Source organism: Miscanthus floridulus, chromosome 18 (assembly GCF_019320115.1).
Source record: "Miscanthus floridulus cultivar M001 chromosome 18, ASM1932011v1, whole genome shotgun sequence".
In the NCBI taxonomy this organism is placed as follows: domain Eukaryota; kingdom Viridiplantae; phylum Streptophyta; class Magnoliopsida; order Poales; family Poaceae; genus Miscanthus; species Miscanthus floridulus.
In genome coordinates this window covers 42966584-42993705 of record NC_089597.1, presented here as the reverse complement: position 1 = coordinate 42993705, position 27122 = coordinate 42966584, and the positions used below count along the sequence as shown (strand labels likewise).

Here is a 27122-nt window from a genome sequence, read left to right as displayed (position 1 = left end):
TCTTGTGGGAGTGCTCGCTTTCTTCTCGCTCAACAACGAGCGTCGCACTGACCACCTGGGTGGTTGCGACAATGTAGAGAAGGAGCGGTTCCCCCTTCTCGGGTGATACTAGCGTGGGGGTTGTTGCTAGGAATGCTTTGAGCTTCTCGAAGGCCTCCTATGCTATAGTCATCCAGGTGAACTGGTCAGCCTTTTTTAGGAGCCTATATAGTGGCATGCCGTGCTGCCCTAGCCACGAGATGAATCGGCTAAGGGAGGCTAGGCATCCCATGAGCTTCTGGACTCCCTTTAGGTTCGTGATGGGACCTAGATTCTTGATCATTGTAATCTTCTCTGGGTTGGCTTTGATGCCCCACTCGAAAACAATGAACCCGAGAAGCTTTCCCTTGGGGATCCCAAAAATGCACTTTTTGGGGTTGAGCTTGATCCTGAATTCTCTGAGACAAGTAAAGGCAGCTTCTAGGTTGCTGACCAGCTAGTCAGCTTTCCTAGACTTTACAATGATGTCGTTGATGTAGACTTCTACGATGTCCCTAGTGAGTTCGCCGAGGCATCGGTTCATGCGCCTCTGGTAGGTGGCTCCCACGTTCATGAGTCCAAAAGGCATGGTGACGTAGCAGTAGGCGCCGAATGGGGTGATGAAGGAAGTTGTGAGCTAGTCGGCCTCCTTCATCGTGATTTGATGATACCTTGAATATGTGTCTAGGAAGCAAAGGGTTTCACAACCCGTGGTCGAGTCAACGACTTGATCGATTCACGGTAGCGGGGTAGGGTACCTTTGGACATGCCTTGTTTAGGTTGGTGTAGTCTACACACATCCTCTAGGTCCTGTTCTTCTTTTGAACTAGGACCAGGTTAGCGATCCATTTGGGGTGGAATACTTCCTTGATGAATCCTGCCACTAGGAGCCTGGTGATTTCTTATCCAATGGCCTTCCGCCTTTCGTCGTCGAAACGGTAGAGGCGCTATTTGATCGATTTGGATCCGGGCAAGATATCGAGGCTATGCTTAGTGACCTACCTTGGGATTCTTGGCATGTTGGAAGGTTTCCATGCAAAGATGTCTCAATTTTGGAGCAGGAAGTCGGTGAGCTCATGCTCTTGCTGGTCAGAAAGGTTGTAGCCGATCCAAACGATTTTGTTGGTGTCTTCGGGGTTGACTTGTACCGCCTTGGTGTCCTTAGTGGGCTTGAAGGCTCCCATAGACTGCTTCCTTGTGCTAGACTCAAGTGCAACTTCGGTCATGGTAGCCTGGATAGCTCACAGTTCTGAGGCTCAAATTGTTGCCGTCGCGATGTTGAGGTTTTCCTCCTCGCAAGAGTGCACCTGGTGCAGGTCGTCGCTTACCGGGATGATCCCCTGAGGGCTGGGGAGCTTAAGCTTGAGGTAGGTGTAATTAGGAACGGCCATGAATTTTGCATAGCATGGCTAGCTGAAAGGTCCTAATGGCTAGAGGGGGGTGAATAGCCTAATAAAAATTTCTACAACAACACTTAACCAAATGGTTAGACAATTATGAGGCAAAGCGAGTGTTGCGCTAGCCTACTCAAAATGCAAGCCACCTACCACAATTCTGGTTTAGATAGTGTCAATTCATACAAGAGCAATGACACTACCCTATGTTAGTGTGCTCTTAAAGGCTAACTAAAGAGCCACACCAACCAAGCATGCAAGCTCTCACAACTAGCTACACTAAAGAGCTTGTCAACTAGTTTGCGGTAAAGTAAAGAGAGTGATCAAGAGGGTTATACCGCCGTGTAGATGAATGAACCAATCAATCACGAAGATGAATAACAATGATGACCAATCACCTTAGAATCAATGATAAAGACAATGATTTTTACCGAGGTTCACTTGCTTGCCGACAAGCTAGTCCTTGTTGTGGCGATTCACTCACTTGGAGGTTCACGCGCTAATTGGCTTCACACGCCAAACCCTCAATAGGGTGCCGCACAACCAACACAAGATGAGGATCACACAAGCCATGAGCAATCCACTAGAGTACCTTTTGGTGCTCCGCCGGGGAAAGGTCAAGAACCCCTCACAATCACCACGATCGGAGCCGGAGACAATCACCACCTCCGCTCGACGATCCTCGCTGCTCCAAGCCGTCTAGGTGGCGGCAACCACCAAGAGTAACAAGCGAAATCCACAGCAAAACACGAACACCAAGTGCCTCTAGATGCAATCACTCAAGCAATGCACTTGGATCACTCCCAATCTCACTATGATGATGAATCAATGATGTAGATGAGTGGGAGGGCTTTGGCTTAGCTTACAAGATTGCTATGTCAATGAAAATGGCCAAAGATGTGAGCCACAGCTGGCCATGGGGCTATAAATAGAGCCCCAATCAAATAGAGCCGTTATACCCCTTCACTGGGCAAAATGCGCTCTGACCGGACGCTCCGGTCATACTGACCGGACGCTGGCCCTCAACGTCCGGTCGCCTGATGGATGCCACGTGTCATCACCTTCAAACGCTGTTCGTCATATCCCAACGAATATGACGTTGACCGGATGCAGCAGCTTCAACAGACCGGACGCTGAACCCCCAGCGTCCGGTCGTTTCCAGTAAGGTACCGACCTCGATCGGACACGTCCGGTTAAAACTGACTGGACGCTGGACCTCAGCGTCTGGTCGAGTATAGTAAGGGTTGAAACCTGGTTTTCCTCGACCGAACGCATCCGGTCCACCTCGATCGGACACAGCCAGCGTCCGGTGGTAAACCCTAGCCACTGTACCGACAGTCAACGCGACCAGACGCAGGCAGTCAGCGTCCGGTGCTTCTGGGTTCAGCGTCCGGTCACTGGACCGACACTGGCATCAGCTCTGTTCTCACTTCTATCTTCTCCACCCTTGCTCCAATGTGCCAACCACCAAGAATTTGCATCCGGCGCAATAGAAAATAGGCATTTCATTTTCTCGAAAGCGCCGAATGTGTTAGCATATTTTCACAAATATTATCAAGGGTGTTAGCACTCCACTAGATCCTAAATGCATATGCAATGAGTTAGAGCATCTAGTGGCACTTTGATAACTGCATTCCGATACGAGTTTCACCCCTCTTAATAGTACGGCTATCAAACCTAAATGTGATCACACTCTCTAAGTGTCTTGATCACCAAAACAAAATAGCTCCTATGGTTTATACCTTTGCCTTGAGCTTTTTGTTTTTCTCTTTCTTTATTTCAAGTTTAAGCCCTTGATCATCGCCATGCCATCACCATTGTCATGCTATGATCTTCATTAGCTTCTTCTACTTGAAGTGTGCTACCTATGTCATGATCACTTGATAAACTAGATTAGCACTTAGGGTTTCATCAATTCACCAAAACCAAACTAGAGCTTTCACCGGCCCAAGATGGCTTGATAAGCGCTAGGGAGGTCGATTACCTCAAAGTCCAGCGTCTCTTTCTGAAAGTTTGCTCGTCCTCCAAATGTGATGGGTAGGGTGATTTGCCCGAGGGGTGATACTCACATTCTGGGTACGACCCCATAGACAGGGGCATTCATTGGCTGTATTGCTGCTCTAGAGAGGCCCATAGCGCCATACATCCGTGGATATAGGACATTGAGTCCGCTTTCCCCATCCATCAACACCTTGGTGAGATGCATTTCTCCGACCGTTGCACTGATGACGAGGGGAAACCGCCCTGGTGGCTGAATGTGGTTGGCATGATCAGACCTATTGAAGGTGATCGTTGCTTCCAACCATTTTAGGTAAACCAAAGTGACTTTGGCCTAGGCTATTGTTATGTTGACCTCCCTCCTCGCCAGAGTCATCATTTGCCTTGCCTTGTCGGCGGACGGCTTGTCGATGGATGGAATCGGTTGTTTTGCTATGATAGGTCCCTGGGCATGGCCTTTTAAAGCCGTTCCATGAGTCCGCCCGCCGTGGCCCGAGGGCTCAGGGTTTCTGGAGTGGGGACTTGATCATGATCTTCAACGTGGGAAGGTGCTGGCCCTCCTGTCGTGGTAAGCTTTTGGATGTGGCCACCGTGGGCCGTTCCGTGAGCTTGTCCACTGATGGTGGCGAGAGAGGGTGTTGGCCCCCTTTGTAGGTGAACTTTGGGATGCAGCCTCTAGGGCAGTTCTGAGAGTTTGCCCACCGTGGACCATGGGATCTAGATTTCTAGAACAAAGGTCCGGACAGCGGCTGAAGGCGGGCACGGGCACTGGCCCTTCGATGTCGATGAACTCATAGTTTTCGTGGCGGATGTGGCCACCGTGGGCCATTCCATGAGCGAGTCCACAGGCAGCGTGAGAAGCCATCGCTTCCTTCTCTACAATCGAGAGTGCACGATGGGCCCCTACCTGGCGCGCCAACTGTTGGTGTTTTGTAAACCGGACTAGTAAACTTATACGATTACCGTGCTGCTCTAGAAAAACGATGGTAGCATCCAATAGACACGAGGATTTATACTAATTCAGGATGGAGCCCTACGTCCAGTCTCAGAGATGATCGAGTGCGTGTTCCTCGCTTGAATGCTCTGAAGTTCTTACAATAGGGGGTGAAAGAAAGGTGGAAGAGATGGAAGGACCTATGCTAGGTGAAGGGCTGCCCGAAGAGAGGATCTAGGAACCGTACTACAATGGTGAATGAATGGAATGGTAGAGTATGTGAATCGTCCTCGAGATGGGTGCCCTGGTTGCCCTTATATAGAGTTCGGGGCCAGGGCTTATACAAAGATGAGGTTCTCCCGACCGAAGGGTCGAGATCCTGAGGGAGGGCTTAGCTAACTTGGTTTGCAAACTACGCTGTCTTCCGGTGCACGTTCAGTCGTGGCTATTGGCATGGTCTGCTCGGCTTTCGCTGGGCCTCGGTCGTTCGGGCCTTCGATAGCTACTGTTGAAGGGTCGAGATGGCGACTAGAGGGGGGGTGAATAGTCTTTTCTAAAACTTAATCGCGTCGGCTAACCGATACAAATGCGGAATTAAAACTATCGGTCTAGCCAAGACTATACCCCACTATATATGTTCACTAGCACCTTGCAAAGATAACAATTATGCAACAAAGGTGCCAGACTAGTTAGAGCTCTCCTAAACAATTCTAGGAGCAAGGTTACACAAACCTATGCCACTAGTACTTTAAGCAACAAGGGAGCTCCTACACATGCTAGTAAGCAAAAGCACAAAGCTAACTAAGCTCACTAGCAATGCTCAATAACAAGACAACCAATGCCTAATTAGAGAGCGCAAATACTTAGCTACACAAACTAAGCAATGTGACTAACAAGGTTACTAAAACCAAATTAGCCACGCAAGGGAGCTATTTCTATGCTACACAAGCAAGAAGATAATTAGCAAGCTACACAAGCTATCTAATTACAAGAGCAACTACACAAGCTTAATATGTATAAAAGTAATTGTAAGCTTGTGTAACGGGGATGCAAACCAACGGGAAGAATAAGGTTGACACGATGATTTTTCTCCCGAGGTTCATGTGTTTGCCAACACGCTAGTCCTGTGTCAACCGCTCACTTGGTGGTTCGGCGGCTAATTAGCATCACCCGCGAAGCCCGCACGTCGGACGCCGCAAGAACCTACCCCTTGAGTGAGGGTAGCTCAATGACACGTTTTACTAGAGTTGCTCTTCGCGGCTCCCGCGGGGCGAGCACAATGTCCCTCACAAGCACTTCTCCGGAGCGCCGCACAAGCTTCTTACGCGCTTCGACGAAGACCACCACCAAGCTGTCTAGGAGGTGGCAACCTCCAAGAGTAACAAGCACCACCGGCTTGTAACTCGATCACCTAGTGCCACTCGATGCAACCTCACGATGCAATCGCACTAGAATCGCTTACTCACACAATCGAATGATCACTATCAAGTATATGTGTGATGGAGGGCTCCCAAACACTCACAAGCATGGACACTAAGTCCCTTGAGGTGCTCCCCCCCAGCCATGGCCGAAGGCCACTTCTATTTATAGCCCCAAGGGCTAAACTAGCCGTTACCCCTTCACTGGGCAACGGTCGGGCCGACCGGACGCTCCGGTCGTGTTGACCGGACGCTCCGGTCGTGTTGACCGGACGCTGGACCTCAGCGTCCGGTTGCTCGCAGATGACCACATGTCCCGGTCCCAACGGTCACTTGACTTGACCGGATGCAGCAGCTTTCAACTGACCGGACGCTGAACCCCCAGCGTCCGGTCGTTTCCAGTAAGCTCCCGAGCATGACCGGATGCGTCCAGTCGAACGCGATCGGACGCAGCCAGCGTCCGGTCACACTCCAGCTTCTACGTCATCGTACGTCAGCCTGACCGGACGCAGCCTGCCAGCGTCCGGTGCATTCAGATCCAGCGTCCGGTCAGTTGACCGACGCCAGCGTCTTCACGACCAACTCTTTTTTACTTCTAACTTCTTCACCCTTGCTCCAATGAGCTAACCACCAAGAATTTGCATCCGGCACAATAGAAAATAGGCATTCCATTTTCCTGAAAGCGCCGAATCCCGTCGAGCTTGCGAGGCGGGAGGGAGAGAGGGACCCAAACCCATCTCACCCCTACAAACACCACCTCCTTTTGTAAATGTGCCAACACCACCAAGTGTACACCACCATGTGTATGTGTGTTAGCATTTTCACAATCATTTCCCAAAGGATGTTAGCCACTCAACTTACCACACCACTCGATCCTAGCGACAATGCAAAGTTAGATCACTCGAGTGGCACTTAGATGACCGATATGTGTCGGCGTTTTGGAACCGGGGGTCCCTCAACCAACGAGTGAGTTTGTGCTGCGTGCCCCTAATCCTGGATGGTGATGCAAAGAGACACAAGGTTTATACTGGTTCAGGCAATCGAGGCCCTACGTCCAGTCTGAGAGATTGATCTTGTATTCCTTGCACCGGAGTGCTCGTAGTAGGGGGTTACAAGCTAGGTGAGAGAGGGGGCTAGCCCCAGGTCTCGGTGAGGGTGGTGCGGGCTGCTTGAGGCGTTGTTCTCAAGCAGCGTAGTGGAAGTGTCAAGTTCTATCGGTGTGTTCGTCTTCTTCCCGTCGCCCCTAGAAATGGCCCCGGTGCCTCCCTTTTATACTCTAAGGGAGACCTGGGACCGTACATAGATTGCTACATAGCACTTCTGTAAACGGGGTGGCGTGTCTGAGCCCTGTAGCCGGCCACTGTCGCGGTATGGTCGATGGAGTGGCCCTGTCCTTATCGTGCAGAAGTGACGCACCGGTCATACTCGATCTTGTGCGTCGTGGGGCTCCAGTATAGCTTGATGCAGGACATGGCGGGCGACGTGCTGGTCACCGTGCAATGACGTCGTAGGGAGCAGCGGCCCTGCAGACGCCGAGGCCGAGCCATCGTGGGGGGCTCGGCGGACATGGATCCTCAGGCTGCCGAGCCCCTGAAGCAAACTGCCGAGGCCTTGGGGGAGTTATTGGACCTGGGTACTGATTCCGAGGCCATAGTAGCCCAGACGTGGCTCCCCATGCTACGTTGTCCTTGGATCAGGAGTTGGCAGCACAGTGAGGCATGGGCGTCCGCCATGTACATGGTGGTCAGTACAGTGGCGGGTAACCCCTGCCCAGTCCGGGTGACGTGCGGGTTATCGTGTGATGACGTCGTGGGGAGCTGTGGCTCTGCAGGTGCCGAGGCCAAGCCATCGCGGGGGGCCCCGGCGGACGTGGGTCCTCAGGCTACCGAGCCCCTGAAGCAAACTGCCGAGGCCTTGGAGGGAATTATTGGTCCTGGGTACTGATTCCGAGGCCACAGTAGCCCAAACGTGGCTCCCCATGCTGCGTTGTCCTTGGAGCAGGAGTTGGCAGCTCAGTGAGGCATGGGCGTCAGCCATGTGCATAGTGGTTAGCACAGTGGCGGGTAACCCCTGCCCCGTCCTGCTTCCTGTCCCGTCGGCCACTCTGCTGTACTGTGCTGAGCGTGCGGCCGATGTCAGGGGCAGCAGTTGGCTGAGTTAATGCGACACGACGTTTTGTCAGAGGGACGGGAGAAGGAAGAGGCAGCGGAGTGCTGCTGAGCCCGCCTCGCGCGAGACGGAGGGTCAGTGGCCCCGCCGAGGCCTTCGGCGGGGAGTCGCTCAAGGTCAGTGGTGAGGGGGCCTCAGGCGAGTCGGAGAATCGGCTGAGGCTAGCGGTGAGGGGGGCTCGGGCGAGTCAGAGAACCGGCTGAGGCCAGCGGTGTTTTAGCTGGTTTCAATCTTTACGAAGTCTAAGTAGTCGTTTTTTGGGTCTTGCTTAGGGTACCCCTTCTCATGGTATCCGATAGTAGCCCCCGAGCCTTGGGGGAGTGGAGGCACTCCCCCTGAGGTTCTGACGAGGATTGGCTCTCGACAGTTCCCGTTGGGATGGTGTTTTGTACTCAAGGTTTCGGTGGGTGCGCGCGAGCGCACCCGCCGGGTGTAGCCCCCGAGGCCCTGGAGGAGTGATTTCACTTCTTCAGGGGCTTTTTTCTTTTTCGAGTGAGGGGTGTTTGCCGGGCCCATGGGTGCGAGTTCGGATCGCAGGGCCTTGACGATGCTGCGGAAAAAGCCCCTCAGCCTCCGCCTGGAGCGAGAGGGCCATCAGGGGTTCCCTCGGCTTTTTGTACGATCCCCGTGCTTCCTTTTCGCTCGGAGGGAGGGGTGGAAGATGCCGTGTTACCCTCGGCGGGCGCGAGCGTCGGCATTTCCGGTGAGCTGTTATCGGGTAAGTCCGAGTGGAGGCCCGTACCCTGTTCACTGGGGGTCGGCTAGCGGTCCGGAGACGCGCTCCAAGAGTACCGGCGGGTTTCTCTAGTGGGTGCCAAGGCCGTTCGCTGGGCCTCGGTGGCTCGGTGCCTCCCTACGGTGGGATCCCATTCGGAGACCTCCCTGCCGGTCTCGGACACGACACAGGGTGCGCCCATACAGGCTCGCCCGTAGTCATCCCTGACTCTTTTGCCCTGGGGCAGCTGTCGAAACCCCTGGGGGCCCAGCCTTCGAACCCCTGGACCGTAACGGGCTTGGGTCGCTTTGTCTTTATCTTGAGCGTGGGAAGAGCCCCCGAGCCTCCGTACGGGGCGAGAGGGCGGTCAGGGGTCCTCCCGACTTTTTTGTCCGTCCCCCGCACGTCCTTTTCACTCGGACGGGGGGCTGTTTGCCGAGCCCATTCGTGTGCGAGCTTGAGCCGCTGGGTCTCGGCAAAGTTGCAGGAGGAGTCCCCGAGTCTCTCGCACGGAGCGAGAGAGCGATCAGAGGTCCCCCTGGCTTTTTGGTTCGCCCCTCGCGCGTGAGGGTCTGTCTGCCGAGCCCCCCTCGGGTGCGAGCCTAGGTCGCGGGGTCTCGGCGTCTTTTGCAGAAGGAGCTCCCTAGCCTCTGCACGGAGCAAGAGGGCCGTCAGGAGCTCTTCTGGCTTTTTGAATGACCCTCGCGCTTCCTTTTCGCTCGGAAGGAGGGTTTGTTTTGCCGAGCCCCCATCGTGTGCGAGCCTAAGTCGCTGGGCCTCGGCAATGTTTTTGTAGGAAGAGTCCCTTAGCCTCTTGCGCGGAGCAAGAGGGCCGTCAGGGATTCTCCTGACTTTTTACTCGACCCTCGCGCTTCCTTTTCGCTCGGAAGGAGGGGTGGAATGTGCCATGCTACCCTCGGTGGGCGCGAGCGATGGCAGTTCCGGTGAGCTGTTATCGGGTAAGTCCGAGTGGAGGCCCGTACCCCGTTCGCTGGGGGTCGGCTAGCGGTCCGGAGACACGCTCCAAGAGTACCGGAGGGTTTCTCTAGTGGGTGCCGAGGCCGTTCGCTGGGCCTCAGTGGCTCGGTGCCTCCCTACGGTGGGATTCCCATTCGGAGACCTCCCTACCGGTCTCGGACACGACACAGGGCGTCCTAAGCGTTTCGCTTGCTTGGGCCTTGGCCTCGTATAGGCTCGCCCATAGTCGCCCCTGACTCTATTGCCCTGGGGCGGCTGTCGAGACCCCTAAGGGCCCAGCCTTCGAACCCCTGGACCTTAGCGGGCTCGGTGCCCAGTTCCTTTGCCTGAAAGGAATCGGGGGGGTTATTTCTCTCCCTACGGCTAACAACGGCAGGCGCGTCTTTTGAGGCGACTTTTTCGGGGTAGCGAAACGGCGCCTGCTGCTGCTGCGGTTGGACATGACGTGGCGTCAGCCAACGGGACGTATCGTCGTAGCAGCGCCCTCCGCCGCGCAATGGCTGGTGGTCCCGTCATCCTCCCGGCGGATCCCTGGGAGCGGTCCGACGTCACCGAGGAGAAGCTGCAGTCGCTCGTGGAGGCCGGTCTTCTTCGCCCGATCACCGACCCTGACGAGCCGGAGTGGATTGCTCCGGGGAACGAGTCGGAGCCAAGGCCGCGCGACGGCTACGTGGTGAGCTTCATCGTCTTCCACGAGCGAGGCCTCGGGTCGCCAGTGGACAACTTCATGCAGGCGCTCCCGCACTACTACGGTGTGGAGCTTCACAATTTCAGCCCCAACTCCATCGCGTAGGCGGCCATCTTCGTCGCCGTCTGTGAGGGGTACTTGGGGATCGCTCCCCACTGGGAGTTGTGGCTCCACTTGTTCCGAGCGACGTTCACCACCAAGCCGGGGGGAACGAGGGGGGCTCGGAAGGTGCAGAGGGCCAGCGGCTGCACTCTTCCCGTACGCCAAGACCGGCAGTCCCTCTACATCCCGACCCAGCTGTCCTCGTCCAACCATCGTTGGTACGATGGCTGGTTCTACCTCTGCAACGACGGCAGAGGACTTCCCCCTTATACCGGGCGGGTTGTAGAGAGTCAACCAGAGAAATGGGGATACGACGTCGTCAAGGCCGATCAGCCTAGGCTGGAACCGCTCTTGAGGGCCTTGGGGAAGCTGCGTGACCATGGTCTTTCGGCGGCCGTGGTCATGGCGGCTTTTCACCGCCGGAGGGTGTTGCCGCTGATGGCCTGGCGGCGGCGGCTGTTCGAGATGACGCCGGGCGATCCGATCGCTGGTGTCAAGATGTCCGCCTTCGCCCTTACCGACGACGAGACCCTACGTCGGGTGAGAGAGGCGGTAGACGGGAAGCCGAAGATTGACGATTTGATGCCGTTTCCGATGCGCCCGTCGCGGGGGTATGTCTCGCTGGTAAGTTGGATGTTGTCGAGGCTTTCATGGCCTTCTTGTTTTTCGTTTTCCTTTTTTCTTTTTTGTCTGTTGTCTTACTTCGTTGTTCCCATAGGGGATAAGAGACGTGCGAGGCTCCCCGCCGCCCGTTCCCGAGGACGCCCGGTGGCGGTCCGTGAACAGGGTGCGTGCCGAGGAGGAGAAGAAGAAGAAAGATGCCAAGGAGGCGAAGCGCACGAAGAAGCTCCTTGCGTGCGAAAAGCTGGATGCCCGTCGCCGGCGTCAGAAGCTCGACGGTCTCCCGTTGGAGCCGTCTCCCTCGTCGTCAATGTCGAATTCTTCGGGCGACGGTGACGGGTGCGAGGTGGGGACGGCCTGCCTGGAACACCTCCCCGACATTAGGGAGATGGTGCCCGGGGCGCCGGCAAGGAGCCTAACGCTCCCAGGAGGACGAGGTGTCCCGGGGCCGGTGGCGGCTCGTCCCGGGGCCGAGGCCGACACACCCAAGGTGCGGGTGTTGGAGGAGTGTGCCGTCAGCCCGATGGGTTCGACGGTGGAGGTGGAGCCGGCGATGGTGGGGGCGACCCCCTCGTCTCCGCGAAGGGTCGAGGAGGTGCCGGGGCCCGACAGAGGCCAGCTGGCACCGGCGGTCACCGAGGTCGTGCTGCTGCCACCACCGCCACCGTTGCAGAGGAGGCTGGCGGTGTCGAAGCGGCTGCCTCCCCGTTCGCGGTAAGCATTTTTTCTGGTGGAGTACGTAGTACTTCTTGTTTGCCCCTCGGTCGCGTGCTGACCTTGGGAGTGTCTTTGCTTCTAGCCAGACGCATCTGGTGGAAGATCCTCCCTTGGCGCCCCGTAAGGCGCTCAAGGTGAATGTTAGCTCCTCTGCCCATCAGGCAGCGGAGGCGCAGGCTGGCGTGCAGCGTGGCGCGGCGTCGGGCGGGGCCGTTTCGGAGGAGGCGGCTGCCCAGGAAAAGGGTGCCGAGGCAGCTGCGGAGCGAGTGGAGGAGGAGGAGCCCACGCCCCGCGATGTCGCGGGTCTTGGGGCGAAGGAGGCTGGGGCATCCATTATTGCCGAGGCCGTTGAGGGTGAGGCCGGAGCCCCCGAGACCTCTGAAGCTAGGGCGGTGGACGCTGGGGCCACCGGGGTAGAGATGGCGGAGGCCAGAGCCCCCGGGTCCGTCGAGGCCGAGGCGATGGAGGTGGAGACGGAGCCAATTTTGGCGTCGCCCCTGGTTCAGACAATCTCATCTGATGATTCTTCCCGAGGGAAGGAGGCGGCGGACGTCGAGGCGGCCAGTACCGCGGAGCAGCCGGTCCCGGATCCCGCTGAGGGGAGTTCGGCCCTTGCCCGGCTACGGCCCGAGCCCCGTGGGTGGAACTTCCCGCGTGTTTTCTGGCGGAACCAGGCTGATCCCGAGGGGGAGCCCGTGTTCGCCCTTGAAGATATCGCAGAGGGGGGGCGGTGGGATACCCTCGAGCAGTACCGCCAACTGGCAGTGTGGTCGCTGTAGACGGCGATGACTATTATGGGACGGGACTTGCCCGGTGTCACCCAGGTAAGTACTTTCCTCTCCCGTGCCGAGTTGTTTTCTCTTCGAGTCCCCTCGTAGTGTTTTGACGCGCGTTTCTTACCTTTATAGGAGCTCGAGACCCGGTCCCTTGGGAAATCAGTGTTCCTACGAAGGGAGAGGGATATCTGGGACCAGCTCCGGCGGCAGAAGGGCCTGCTTGCCGACGCCCAGGGGCTTTTGTCAGCGCGGAGTGCGGAAGTGGAGGACCTCCGCCTTCATTGTGCTGATCTTCAGGCTGAGTTGGTCGCGGCTAAGGGGCAGGCTGCCCCCTTGGTGGCGAAGATCAAGGAACTGGAGGAGGAGCGAGACTCCTTCAGGTCTCGGGCCCAAGAAGCGACGGCCTCTACGAAGGCCACAGCCGGGCAGCTGGGTGCAGAGCAGAGCGAGCATCAGGCGACGAGAGTCGCCTTGGCAGAGGCTACCAAGGCGGCCGAGGCCTCTCGGGTCGAGGTCCTAGCTTGGAAGAACAAGGCCGAGGGTGAGTTCCGCTGAACCGTGTTCCTTGCTCCATTTGTTCTGGTTCGCGTTTGACTCCTGACTCCTCGTTGCGACGTAGATCTGAAAAAAGAAGCTTCCCAGGCGGCTGAGGCCTCCGTCGCAGCGCAAGCGGCGCTAGATGTTGAGGTCTGGGAGCACGAGGCGCTACGCAGCGCTGTTCGTACCGCCTGCGAGGCCCTGGACGTCGAGGAGGTCCAATCAGCCAGCTCCCTTGGTAGCCGCCTGATTGCATTGAGCGGCCGCGTCCACGAGAGGCTCCGGGGGGCGTTGCACACGGGTGTCAAGCGTGCCCTGGCCATCGTCTCCTCGCACTACGCCATCAACCTCGAGGCTGTCAGCGACGGCTATGTGTTGCCAGAAGATGATGAGGAGGCTGATGCGGAGGTCATGAAGCTGTTGGAGGCGGCCGAGGCACCTGGCACGGCGCTGGCTGGTCTATTCGAAGAAGAGGTGGTCCCTCCCGCGCCGGTCACCGATCCTTGAGCTTTGACCTGGGCCAAAAGGGGCCATGTAACCGGATTGAGTTAGTTGCCGTATCGTGATGTTTTTGTGGCTGTTGAGGCCTTTTAAAGTATTTGCGTATGTGCGTCTTTTAACCGTTTTCTGTTCTACTTCCGAGCCTGTGCCCTCTGTCTCGATCTTGGGAACCCGCAAAGAAATCCCTCGGGACCTAAGACATCCTTCGGCGAAGGGTGGTGAGGGAGCTGCCGTAGCCCAGAGGCGTAGGCCGTTCTCACGACTCGACCAGCCCTTTGGCCTCCAGACAAACTTTTGGTCTTTGGGTTTCTTGTGGAGGTCCCGTCGGAGCGTAAGAGAGTTTGGCGTAAATTTTTTTTTTGAAAGATCATTAACAAACGGTGTTCAAGACTCAGGGGGTTTCAGGACTTTAGGGGGTTTCCCCTTTTTGGCCCCCGAGGGAGGCTCGGCTTTGCAGAGGCAGAGCCGAGTCTCCCTTATAGCGCTATTGTGACGTCGAGCCCCTATCTCTGCATAGAACTTCCTCGGAGCCTACGCTGTCCTTTGGGTGAAAAGGTGGTGAGGGAGCTGCCGTAGCCTGGAGGCGTGGGCCGTTCTCATGGCTCGGCCGGCCTTTTCGCTTTTGAGACGTTCGTACGGTCCTTAGGTTCTATACAATCGACTTGTCTATAAGGGGGGTTCCTCGAAAGATTATAACAACTAAGAACGCTTCTTTATTGTATTTCGAGAAACAATGTAAACAACGTTTGGAAATTTAAGGGTAGAAACAACGTAGCTGTTCTATGTTCCAAGCGTTTGCGAAGATTTCGCCCTTCTCGTTGGCCAACTTGTAGGTCCCGGGCTTCAGCACTTGAGCGATGATGTACGGCCCTTCCCAGGGTGGGGTCAGCTTGTGGCGGCCCTTATTGCTCTGCCTCCGTCTCAGCACCAGGTCGCCCACCTTCAGGTCTCGGCTTTGGACGCGCCGGGCTTGGTAGCGCCGTAGGGCTTGCTGGTACCTGGCTGAGTGTAGCAGCGCGACGTCTCGGGCTTCCTCCAGTTGGTCGAGGGTGTCTTCGCGGGCAGTGCGGTTGCTTTGCTCGTTGTACACCTGTAGCCTCAGGGAACCGTATTCTAAGTCAGTGGGGAGGATGGCCTCGGCTCCATAGACCAGGAAGAACGGTGTGAATCCCGTGGCTCGGCTTGGGGTATTTCTTAGGCTCCAGATGACTGACGGGAGTTCGGCAAGCCATTTCTTGCCAAACTTCTTCAATTGGTTGAATATTCTTGGCTTAAGGCCTTGTAGGATCATGCCGTTGGCACGCTCTACTTGGCCATTCGTCCTTGGGTGCCCTACGGCCGACCAAGCCACCCGGATGTGGTGGTCGTCGCAGAACGTTAGGAACTTGCGTCCGGTGAATTGTGTCCCATTGTTAGTGATGATGGTGTTAGGAACCCCGAACCTATGTATGATATCGGTAAAGAACAGCACCGCTTGCTCGGATTTGATCTGAGCGATTGGGCGAGCCTCGATCCATTTGGAGAATTTGTCGATAGCTACCAGCAGATGGGTATGGCCCCCGGGTGCCTTCTGCAGAGGCCCCACCATGTCCAGCCCCCACACAGCGAATGGCCATGTGATGGGGATGGTTTGGAGGGCTTGGGCCAGAAGGTGCGTCTGTCGAGCGTAGTACTGGCATCCCTCGCAGGAGCGTACTAGCCTCGTGGCGTCGGACCACCGCCGTTGGCCAATAGAAACCTTGGCGGAAGGCGTTACCTACGAGCGCCCGAGGCGCCGCGTGGTGCCCGCAGACTCCCGCGTGCAAGTCCCAAAGTAAGGATTGGCCAGCCTCGGTGGTGATGCATCGTTGGAGAATACCAGATGGGCTACGCCTATACAACTCGTCGTCGCAGAGGGCGTAAGTCTTGGCTGCGTCGCGCAAGCCGTCGGGCTTCAGTTCTGTCAGCAGGCAGTTCTCCTTGAACGAGGTGATCAAGGAAAGGGACTCGCCAATCTGTTCCTTGGTCGGCCTTGGGAGGCTCTGCGTCAATTGCCATGGCCTCGGGCTTGGCGGGTGAGGTCTTGGTGGCAGAGGGGGCCTCGGGCCCTGCGGTGGGCTCGGCCGATGGGCCCTCTTCTATGGCTGAGGCATAGTCGATGGATGGCTTGTGGAGGTCTCTGGCGAAGACGTTCGGGGGGACTGGGGTCCGTGCAGACGCCATCTTTGCTAGTTCATCCGCGGCCTCGTTGAACTTTTGTGCAACATGGTTGAGTTCGAGACCGTCGAACTTGTTCTCCAGGCGACGTACCATCGCGCAGTACGCCTTCATTTTGGGGTCATGGCAGCTTGACTCTTTCATCACCTGATCGACGACGAGCTGCGAATCACCCCGTATGTCGAGACGTCGTACTCCAAGTTCGATGGCGACTTTTAGGCCGCTGATGAGGGCTTCGTATTCGGCGACATTGTTGGAAGCGGCGAAGTGAAGCCGGATCATGTAGCGCATGTGTACTCCGAGGGGCGAGACCAAGAGCAGTCCCGCGCCAGCCAGTCTTCATCAGAGACCCATCGAAGTACATGGTCCAGCATTCTGATTGGATCTGAACGGGCGGCAGCTGTGTGTCAGTCCATTCGGCTACAAAGTCGGACAGGACCTGTGATTTGATCGCTTTCCGAGGCACGAAGGACAAGGTTTCCCCCATGAGTTCAACAGCCCACTTGGCTACTCTACCCGAGGCCTCCCGGTTTTGGATTATCTCTCCCAGAGGAAAAGACGACACCACAGTCACCGGGTGGGACTCGAAGTAGTGACGTAGCTTGCGTCGAGCCAAGACTACGGTGTAAACCAGCTTCTGGATGTGGGGGTAATGCGTCTTAGTTTTGGAGAGCACTTCGCTGATGAAGTAAACAGGTCGTTGGACGGGTAGAGCATGTCCCTTCTCCTGCCTCTCGACTACTACGGCCGCGCTGACCACTTGGGTCAGCGCGGTGACGTAGAGCAAGAGGTGCTCGCCCTCGGTGGGCGGTACCAGGACGGGGGGGGTTGGTCAGCAGTGCTTTGAGCCTGGCGAGGGCTTCCTCGGCCTCGGCGGTCCAAGAAAAGCGCTCGGACTTTCTCAAGAGGCGGTACAGGGGCAGGCCTTTTTCGCCGAGGCGCGAGATGAAGCGACTTAGGGCCGCAAGGCATCCCATGACCCTCTGTACTCCCTTGAGGTCTCTGATTGGTCCCATGCTGGTTATAGCTGAGACCTTCTCTGGGTTGGCCTCAATGCCGCGTTCCGAGACTATGAATCCCAAGAGCATGCCTCGGGGGACCCCGAACACGCACTTCTCGGGGTTGAGCTTGATGCCCTTCTCTCTAAGGCATTTGAAGGTCACCCTCAAGTCATTCACGAGATTTTCGGCCTTTCTGGTTTTGACCACGATGTCGTCTACGTAGGCCTCGACGGTCTGCCCAATGTTGTCGCCAAAGACCTAGGGTCATGCACCGCTGGTACGTGGCACCTGCGTTTCTGAGGCCAAAGGGCATCGTCACGTAGCAGTACATGCCAAACGGTGTGATGAAGGAAGTCGCGAGCTGGTCGGACTCTTTCATCTTGATCTGATGGTATCCGGAGTACGCATCGAGGAAAGACAGGGTCTCGCACCCTGCGGTGGAATCAACGATCTGATCGATTCGAGGTAATGGGAAGGGGACCTTTGGACAGGCTTTATTCAGACCGGTGTAGTCTACACACATCCTCCACTTCCCATTTTTCTTCTTGACTAAAACGGGGTTAGCCAACCACTCTGGGTGGGATACTTCCTTGATGAACCCGGCCGCCAAGAGCTTCTATACCTCCTCCCCGATGGCCCTACGCTTTTCTTTGTCGAAGCGGCGCAAGCATTGCCTCGCCGGTCTAGATCTAGCCCGGATGTCCAGGGCGTGCTCGGCGACCTCCCTCGGTATGCCCGGCATGTCCGAGGGGCTCCATGCGAAGATGTCGGCGTTCGCACGGAGAAAGTCGACGAGCACGGCTTCCTATTTGATGTCAAGGGTGGCGCTGATCTTCAGCGCCCGGTCGTCGGGGCATGCGGGGTCGACTGGGATGGGCTTGATGGTTTCGGCGGGCTCGAACGCCCCTGCGCGACGCTTGGAGTCAGGCACCTCGCCACTGAGCTGGTCTAGGTGGGCGATGAGGGTCTCAGCCTCCGCAAGAGCCTCGGCGTACTCGATGCACTCGACGTCGCAGTCGTATGCATGTTCGTATGTGGATTCGATTGTGATGACACCATTAGGGCCTGGCATCTTGAGCTTGAGGTAGGTATAGTTGGGCACTGCCATGAACTTGGCGTAGCATGGTCGCCCCAGGATGGCGTGGTAGGCTCCCCCGAACCCGACTACTTCGAAGGTGAGGACTTCCTTGCGGTAGTTGGAAGGGGTGCCGAAGCAGACGGGAAGGTCGATGCGCCCGAGGGGTTGCGTGCGCCTCCCCGGCACAATGCCGTGGAAGGGTGCAACATCGCCTCGTAGCTTCGACCGGTCGATCTCCAAGAGCTCCAGGGTGTTGGCGTAGAGGATGTTGAGGCCGCTGCCTCCGTCCATCAACACCTTGGAGAGTCGGGTGTTGCCGACGATCGGGTCGACGACCAGCGGGTACTGCCCGGGATTCGGAATACGGTTGGGGTGGTCACCTTGATCGAAGGTGATCGCCTCTCGGGACCAGTCAAGGTACTGGGGGGTGGCCACCTTGACCGAGAAGACTTCTCGGCGTTCCCTCTTGCGCTGCCACGCCGTAAGGCATGCCGAGGGCCCACCGAAGATCATGAAAGCGTTGCGTACCTCGGGGAACCCGTCGTCCTTGTCCTCGTTCCGACCGCCGGCGCCCTTCTGCTTGGCGTCGTCGTCGGGGAGCCCGAGCCTGGCGTAGTAGCGCCGCAGCATGGTGCAATCCTCGAGAGCATGCTTCACCGGACCTTGATGGTAAGGGCAGGGCTTCTTCAGCATGTCGTCGAATAGCCCGGGGCCGCGGGGGCCTCGGGGATTCCTGCGATCTGTTGTGGCGACATGGATGGCCTCGAGGACCTCCTGCTTCCCTGGGCGACCCTTCTTCTTTTTCTTAGGGAGGTGGGAGGCTGAGGCCACGGGGGCCTCTTCCCTCCACTTACCCTTGGAATCGGCGTCGGGGAAGATGGCTCCGACAGCCTCTTCCCCTGAGGCGAAGCTAGTGGCGATGTCGAGGAGCGCGGCAGCAGAGCGCGGGACGTTGCGTCCTAACTCTCGGACCAAGTCCCGACAAGTGGTGCCGGAGAGGAAAGCCTGGACGATCTCCGAGTCGCCGACGCTGGGTAGCTCGGTGCACTGTTTGGAGAAGCGCCGGATGAAGTCTCGGAGAGACTCGTCCGGCTTCTGGCGGCAGCTCTTAAGATCCCAGGAATTCCCAGGGCGCACGTAAGTGCCCTGGAAGTTCCCGACGAAGATCCTAACCAAGTCGCACCAGTCGTGGATTTGCGAGGGAGGGAGATGCTCGAGCCAGGCTCGTGCCGAGTCCGACAAGAGCAGAGGGAGATTGCGGATGATGAGCAGGTCATCGTCCACGCCGCCTAGCTGGCAGGCCAGGCGGTAATCGGCGAGCCAGAGCTCCGGGTTGGTCTCGCCGCTGTACTTCGCGAGATTGGCCGGCTGTCGGAACCGGGCGGGGAAAGGAGCCGCGCGGATGGCCCTGCTGAAGACCCGAGGGCCTGGCGGCTCAGGGGAAGGACTGCGGTCCTCGCCGCTGTCGTAGCGACCGCCTCGGTGTGGGTGGTAGCCCCGGGCGGCTCCGTTGTCGTGGCGCCGTCGCCTGCCAACTACTTCGTGGTCGCCCCGTGCCTCGCGTTGGTCTCTAGGTCGATCGCGTACCAAGGGGGCCCTGTTGACCATCGGCGCGCGAGCGGCCTCAGGGCGGACCGAGGCATCCAGGCCCTGGCGAGGTTGCGCTGCGGGCCGCTCCGAAGTGCCTCCGCGCCGGCGGGAGGCAGAACTTTCGGCCTGCTGCACCACTGCGGTCTCGAGGAGGTCGCGGAGCTCTCCGCGGACCCGTCGCCCCTCGGTGGTGGAGGGCTCGGGCATCGCTCGGACCAGCATCGCAGCCGCTGCGACATTCTGGCTAGCGCGATTAAAGGTTGGGGGATGTCTCTCCCCCCTCGTTGTCGTTGATGCGGTGATGGACGTCGCGGGCCCTCCCTCGGGCTCCTCCGCCCTCACCACGCCCTTGCTGCTCCTGCTCAAGAGTGTCCCGAAGCTGTTGCAGAAGGAGTCGGTCTTGTTCGACCTTGGCTTGAAGCTCGCGGAGCTGCTCCAGGTCTGGGCGTCGATGTCCCCCGCGAACGGGATTCTCGTTCCGTGCTGCCGGGGGTTCGAGACGCGGAGGTGTGGCGTCGCCCGCCCCTGCCCGGGGCGGGGAATGGTTGCCTGTCCTCTCGTCCTCTTCACCCGCCCTTGGCATCCCGAGCCCGACGTGGAAGCACTCACGAGATGGATCGTAAGTCCCTTCATCGTCGGAGTCGGAGTAGCCGAGGCAGTAGTCGCTTGCAGCCAAGAATTGGCGCAAAGCCCCAGGGTTGTGGAGTTCGAAGAAATCCACCCCGGGCCATGCCTCATCCTCGTCCGAGGAGTCAAAGCGGATGCTCAGGTCGAGAGCGAAGCGCTGGCGGCGTTCCGAGGGGTGCTCGTGAGTGGCAGCATAAGCGTAGGCGTAAGAGGCGGCGGTATTTCTCAACCCAAAGGGGTATGGTGACGGTGCCGTCTCCATATTCTGCCCCGCCGGGGTCGGCTCTTCAGGGAGTGGTGGAGCGGAGCTGGACGACTGGGCATCGCCGCGAGCCGTCGGCGATTTTCCTTCGTCCACGCTTAGGCCAGACAGGTCCCCAGCTAGGGACCCCGTACCAACAGCTGGTCGTAGGGTATCGGCGGGGAGTGGCGTGCCGCCCTGGGTTCGCGTAGCGTCGGGGTGGCCTTGCTCGCGTCGTGCCCGGCGAGCATGGCGAGAGCGGCCGCCCGGGCACCGCCTGCGCCTGGGCTGCCGGGGCGTGACTTCATCGTCGGACGGTGGGGCTCGAGGGGTGAGGAGCACCATGTCGTACTCATGCCCTAGAGACATGAACTCTAGGCTCCCGAACCAAACTACGGTGCCGAGACGCAATGGTCGTACGGGGTCTGCCATCCGGAACTTGCTAGGATGACAAAGCCAACACGCAGCTGCCCCTACCTGGCGCGCCAACTGTCGGCGTTTTGGAACCAGGGGTCCCTCAACCAACGAGTGAGTTTGTGCTGCGTGCCCCTAATCCCGGATGGTGATGCAAAGAGACACAAGGTTTATACTGGTTCAGGCAATCGAGGCCCTACGTCCAGTCTGAGAGATTGATCTTGTATTCCTTGCACCGGAGTGCTCGTAGTAGGGGGTTACAAGCTAGGTGAGAGAGGGGGCTAGCCCCAGGTCTCGGTGAGGGTGGTGCGGGCTGCTTGAGGCGTTGTTCTCAAGCAGCGTAGTGGAAGTGTCAAATTCTATCGGTGTGTTCGTCTTCTTCCCGTCGCCCCTAGAAATGGCCCCGGTGCCTCCCTTTTATACTCTAAGGGAGACCTGGGACCGTACATAGATTGCTACATAGCGCTTCTGTAAACGGGGTGGCGTGTCCGAGCCCTGTAGCCGGCCACTGTCGTGGTATGGTCGATGGAGTGGCCCTGTCCTTGTCGTGCAGAAGTGACGCGCCGGTCATACTCGATCTTGTGCGTCGTGGGGCTCCAGTATAGCTTGATGCAGGACATGGCGGGCGACGTGCTGGTCACCGTGCAATGACGTCGTAGGGAGCAGCGGCCCTGCAGACGCCGAGGCCGAGCCATCGTGGGGGGCTCGGCGGACATGGATCCTCAGGCTGCCGAGCCCCTGAAGCAAACTGCCGAGGCCTTGGGGGAGTTATTGGACCTGGGTACTGATTCCGAGGCCACAGTAGCCCAGACGTGGCTCCCCATGCTGCGTTGTCCTTGGATCAGGAGTTGGCAGCACAGTGAGGCATGGGCGTCCGCCATGTGCATGGTGGTCAGTACAGTGGCGGGTAACCCCTGCCCAGTCCGGGCGACGTGCGGGTCATCGTGTGATGACGTCGTGGGGAGCTGTGGCTCTGCAGGTGCCGAGGCCAAGCCATCGCGGGGGGCCCCGGCGGACGTGGGTCCTCAGGCTGCCGAGCCCCTGAAGCAAACTGCCGAGGCCTTGGAGGGAATTATTGGTCCTGGGTACTGATTCCGAGGCCACAGTAGCCCAGACGTGGCTCCCCATGCTGCGTTGTCCTTGGAGCAGGAGTTGGCAGCTCAGTGAGGCATGGGCGTCAGCCATGTGCATAGTGGTTAGCACAGTGGCGGGTAACCCCTGCCCCGTCCTGCTTCCTGTCCCGTCGGCCACTCTGCTGTACTGTGCTGAGCGTGCGGCCGATGTCAGGGGCAGCAGTTGGCTGAGTTAATGCGACACGACGTTTTGTCAGAGGGACGGGAGAAGGAAGAGGCAGCGGAGTGCTGCCGAGCCCGCCTCGCGCGAGACGGAGGGTCAGTGGCCCGGCCGAGGCCTTCGGCGGGGAGTCGCTCGAGGTCAGTGGTGAGGGGGCCTCGGGCGAGTCGGAGAATCGGCCGAGGCCAGTGGTGAGGGGGCCTCAAGGCGAGTCGGAGAACCGGCCGAGGCCAGCGGTGTTTTAGCTGGTTTCGATCTTTACGAAGTCTAAGTAGTCGTTTTTTGGGTCTTGCTTAGGGTACCCCTTCTCATGGTATCCGACAATATGCAAACAAGTTTGCCCCTCTTGATAGTACGGCCATCTATCCTAAATCCGGTCATAAACTTCTCTACACACCTATGACCGGTGAAATGAAATGCCTTAGGTTATACCTTTGCCTTGTGCATTCCATTTCATCTCCTTCAATGTCGATGCAACACATGCACCAACACGATCAACAATGATATGATCCACTTCATATCATCACATGATCATATTGGTTCGTCGATCTTGACTCTACTTGCTCTTCACCGTTGCCATCGTCCATCGGCGCCAAGTCTTGCTCAAGCTTAACCGCCACGCGGTCCATCACTCCAAAGCCTTCGACTTGCCCTTCACGCTTGCAACCGGTCCATCAAGCCAAGTCTTGTCTTGATCTTCTCCACCTTGATCACATGACTCAATGTCATGTCTCATGTGCATTTAAGCTCCTTCATCATCACATGTGTGAGCTTTGCAACATCTCCAAGCTATTTTCACCTTTATGGCATATGTTGCTCACACACATGTACCTGTGGACTAATCACCTGTGTATCTCACATAAACACAATTAGTCCACCTAAGTTGTCACTCAATTACCAAAACCAAACAAGGACCTTTCAACTGTATAGCAGGCCGCGCAGCCTGCTAACTAATTGGTGCCTTGGGACACCCCGGGGTTATAACCCCGATAGGAACGATGAAAGAGGAGTGATGGACATACGGGAGAGAGAGCGAGAGACGGAAGAAAGAAATTATCACTCTTTAATATTACTAGCAAACATGCTCGTACGTTGCAACGAAAAATACAGTTTATTATGCGGTGTTTATACTCATGATAATGAGCTAGCTATTTTTGTTAAATTTAGTTGGCTTGGACCAACCTTAAGTCAAATAAATTTCAAAACCCATAATAAATGTTAGTGCAATAAAAGGATTAATATCATATGGAAAATTGACACAACTTAAATATGTCGCTATTGTGCGTACTTATTGTGGGTTTAAAATAGGTAGAAAACAAGCCACATGTTTGCAAGTCATGATGCTTACAAGTTTGGGCGTCCAGATCATGACATGAGTGTTGTGGTGCCAATAAAGATTTTATAGCTCCAAACTCAAAAGCGAGAAGCATGAGAGTGAGGGACGACAGATCGCAGGGCAGAAGAGGAGTGAGGGACTACTGTGGGAGAGAGTGAAAGACATAAAAAAGGAACTTTCGCTCTTTAATATTATATATATAGCAAACATGTCCATACATTGCAACGCGACGATTTGTTATGCGGTGCTCATGCCAATGATATTGAGCTAGCTATTTTTATTGAATTAGGCTTGACCCAACCTTAAATTAAAAAATTCCAAGACAAAATAAGTACTAGTTGCAATAAAGGATTAATCTAGAATGGTAAATTAACATAAGATTGACTCAGCTTAAAATGAGTAGCTATAGTTTGTATGTTCTGAGTTGAAAAGAGGAAGACGAGCTATACACTCGTAGGCACGCTGTCTCATGAGTGGGCTTGTCTGGCTATAAGACATGCCATGAGTGATGCAACACCAATAAAAAGTTTTATAGTTCCAAACTCAAAGTGAGAAAAAAGAGAGTGAGGGATCTCGAATCAAGTGACATAGAAGAGAAATAAGGAACGGACAGATGGGGTAGTGAGTGAGAGACAAAGAATTTTTTTCTATTTAATATTAGATATAGATATAGACTAGCAACTATGTCTACGTGTTGCAATGGGATATAATATGTTGCGCAATACTCGTATCAATGGTAATAAGCAAGCTATTTTTACTGGATTTCATTAAGGTTAGTCTGATCTTAAATCAAATAAATTTTAAGATCCATAATATACTTGCTGGTTTTCAGAGCTGTGACCGTGATTACAATTGTTCTACTGCTTAATGGAAAAATGAAAAGGTTGCAAACGTCCATGAATATCTTTTCATTTGTGCCTGCGTACTGGTACCATTGTACATCAGAGACTGGAAAAAGTTGGTAAATCCCGTTTGCCAATCAATTCAAAACCACCACGGTTTCACTGCCAATAGCAGGTAAGGATTTATAAGATAATCTTTCATGTTTTTGTCAAGTGAACACAATACCCAACAACTCTTTCAGAAACTATGGCGATCCGTGATCCATACATAATAGTTCATCCATATTCATTTTCTGTGGCTTCTATACATGATAGTGCACACCATCAGAAGAAAAGCAGAAGTGCAGAATCAAGTCAACAATTGGGATATATAGGAGAGAGAATCATAGCAAGAGGTAATAGGCACACATAAGATTACATAAGATAGCAGAGTAGTCCAATAACCACACCATGATACCACACTTCACACTGCTGGAGGAAGCAAATGATCCCACTATTTGCCCTAGCGCCTGGCTAGGGCAATGGCGGAGAGTAATATCAGCAGTATCAGCATAACCATGGCTCCGAACGAACCAATGAGGGATCCAGAGATTCGCTCGCAGAATGAGTCAAACTGCTGGCAGATGGCAAGCCAGTTCGCCCTGACATTGCCTTTGTGTGCTAAGTACACAATAGCCGCCGCTGCAGATGCTCCCGCAGTCACCAATGCTAGCATTGCCTTCAAAAGAATCACAAGAAAACAGGTAACCAATTAACCGATATACTTGCTGGCACTTTTCAACATACTACTGTTACTAGTTGACTAACCACAGATGCTTTTATGGAGGATTATTTTCTTTGAACTGTAAAAAGAGTTAATTAGTCTTACCGCGTCAAGAAAGATCAAGAGCAGCCTGCTGTATTTAGCCCTGCTCCTGATGATGTGCACTATAGATAGTGGGAGCGAAAGTATGAGGTAGGCGCAGACAATAGAATTTGCCACAACAAAGAACCTGTCAACAAATGAACAAAATTGAAACAGTTGGAGCATCCGATGCTCATCATATGTTCGGTTGTTAACTGAAAGTGTTTGTTTCTACTAATTAAGTTGCTGAGGTTAATTAGCTTACGTGAGAGTAGGGAGATCACTGTACTGCGCCTTGAAGCGGATGAACTGTGTGAAGAAAGGCAGCGTCTCGTTGGTGGTGCCCATTGCAATGGCACTAGCAAGGGTGCCGATGATGGCGATGAAGCGAAGTATGAGATCAAGCACGGACACTCCTTTGCTGACACCCCTGCCCAGGGGCGCCGCCTTCGAGGTCTCGCCATGCTCGCTGGATCCTTTCATTGTTAACGCCCTCTCTATACAGGTCTCACCTTGATATGGAGCCTGCTGGTCGCTCAGCTGATTTGGAGAGCACAGCCCATCTTCCCACATTTATATGCATGCTCAGCAGCGCGAAGGTCAGCTCGATATATGCCAGGGCAGGTGGCCGTACAGGACGTGTTCTGTGAGAGCTAGCTCCCAGGTGCATTTCGGTTGACACCTACTCTACTTGCTCCATGCATGGGACTGGTCGCTTGGTTCGTGCAGAGTTTTTGGTCTCTTTATAGCCGTGGACTTCCGCTGAGCACTACTATAGGGATTGGCGTATCTCATTGCTAGTTGTCCTAATATGATGTGGAGGCTTCAACTAAACACTTGTTAGCTCATTCCTACTCCAGAAGCAATGCGATGATATTCATCTTTATGTCAACTCATGAGATCTGGGGTTATCTGTTTTGCACAAAGCAAGTTAGTTGGTGAATTGTTTCGTGCTCGTCAAGCTTGAAGAACCATATAGGCTATACCGACCTGGAATAGCTGTCTGGGCTGTCATCAGCTTTCACTTTATGGTGAGTGTCGTTGATGCTTTTCCATACTGAATGTTTTCGGGTATCTCAGTTTTCAACGGGACAACACTGTTCTGAACATAGTTTTTACCAAGAAATTTTATTTTCTTTCCCCTGCTTTTCTGTTTTCAAGCATTCAGCATGTTCGTTTGTTGATTTCAGTCAAGGCTTATCAGCCAGTCAACAGTATTTTTCTCTCACAACAAACCAGCACTAGCCGAACTTATCAGCCCAGAAACCAACCAGCGAACAGGCAAATTATATCTTGAGCATCAACGGTGTAAAATTAGCACGGTGGATATGGATTGCCATATTGCTACTTTAATTAAGAAACGGCCCGATAGTACTTCTGAATGTTGTTATGTATATAAAGATACTTTAAGTTTTGCACCGAAGGATCGCAAATTCGCAATGAATTTTTAGTCTTTGACAGTAGTATATACGTATATGTTTGTCACAAGGTCTTCCAGAAATCCAGCCGTGGCAGCCTTTTATGTGGTTCATTGACATCGGAATTTAACCAGGACTTTTAAGTCGTGATAAGGTGCGTAAATGATCAATTCTTGAAAACGAATGAACAGAAACTCGACATGACAAATCAATGAAGCCGATCGGAAGTAGCATGCGTGACTAGTTAGAGCAGGTATAACAAGGTATTTGAGTCGGCGAGATGAGGTCCACGTCAACAGTAAGAATGCCGCGTTAGGAGAGAGGGTGCCGAGCCGGCGCTTAGCTTCTCGCCGGCTGAATCACAGATTACGAGACAAAAAGGCTACCTTGTAGCTAGTTGCTGGCTGAGAGCTGTCACTGTACTCGGCTGCAACTGCAAAACATTAATTGCTCGTAGATTTGATACAGCCCCTCTTCCATCTAACATATTATATGAGTAGACGGTATCACTTTGTATGACATGTGTCATGCATTTAGCCGGCAGCAGGCGAAATCATTAGCCTTGCTCTTAACCAAGCATTTGCTAGACTGCTGCTCCTGACTGTTTTTGGTTTATCCCTTTTGGTACATATCTAGACATATTATTATATCTAGATACATAACAAAATGAATGTAT

At 55.2% G+C, this 27122-nt stretch overlaps 1 protein-coding gene across 1 annotated transcript; it reads right to left on the bottom strand.

The window, feature by feature from the left end:
• Window positions 1-24375: 24375 nt before the first annotated feature.
• On the bottom strand, window positions 24376-25554 carry LOC136522723 (casparian strip membrane protein 3-like). Its single transcript, XM_066516532.1, has 3 exons — window positions 25294-25554; window positions 25053-25176; window positions 24376-24902 (listed from the first exon to the last, which is right to left on the bottom strand). Exons 1-3 carry the CDS (start codon window positions 25509-25511, stop codon window positions 24687-24689), a joined length of 558 nt encoding a protein of 185 aa, XP_066372629.1. The 5' UTR covers window positions 25512-25554; the 3' UTR covers window positions 24376-24686.
• Between the last annotated feature and the right edge of the window lie 1568 nt (window positions 25555-27122).

What these genes read in the sequence shown, in the direction of transcription:
- LOC136522723 (XM_066516532.1), bottom strand. Translation starts at nt 25,511, where the DNA reads ATGAAAGGATCCAGCGAGCATGGCGAGACCTCGAAGGCGGCGCCCCTG. An exon ending in AGTGATCTCCCTACTCTCAC is followed by an intron (nt 25,177 to 25,293) that starts GTAAGCTAATTA and finishes ATTTGTTGACAG; the next exon opens with GTTCTTTGTTGTGGCAAATT. An exon ending in TCTTGATCTTTCTTGACGCG is followed by an intron (nt 24,903 to 25,052) that starts GTAAGACTAATT and finishes ATTCTTTTGAAG; the next exon opens with GCAATGCTAGCATTGGTGAC.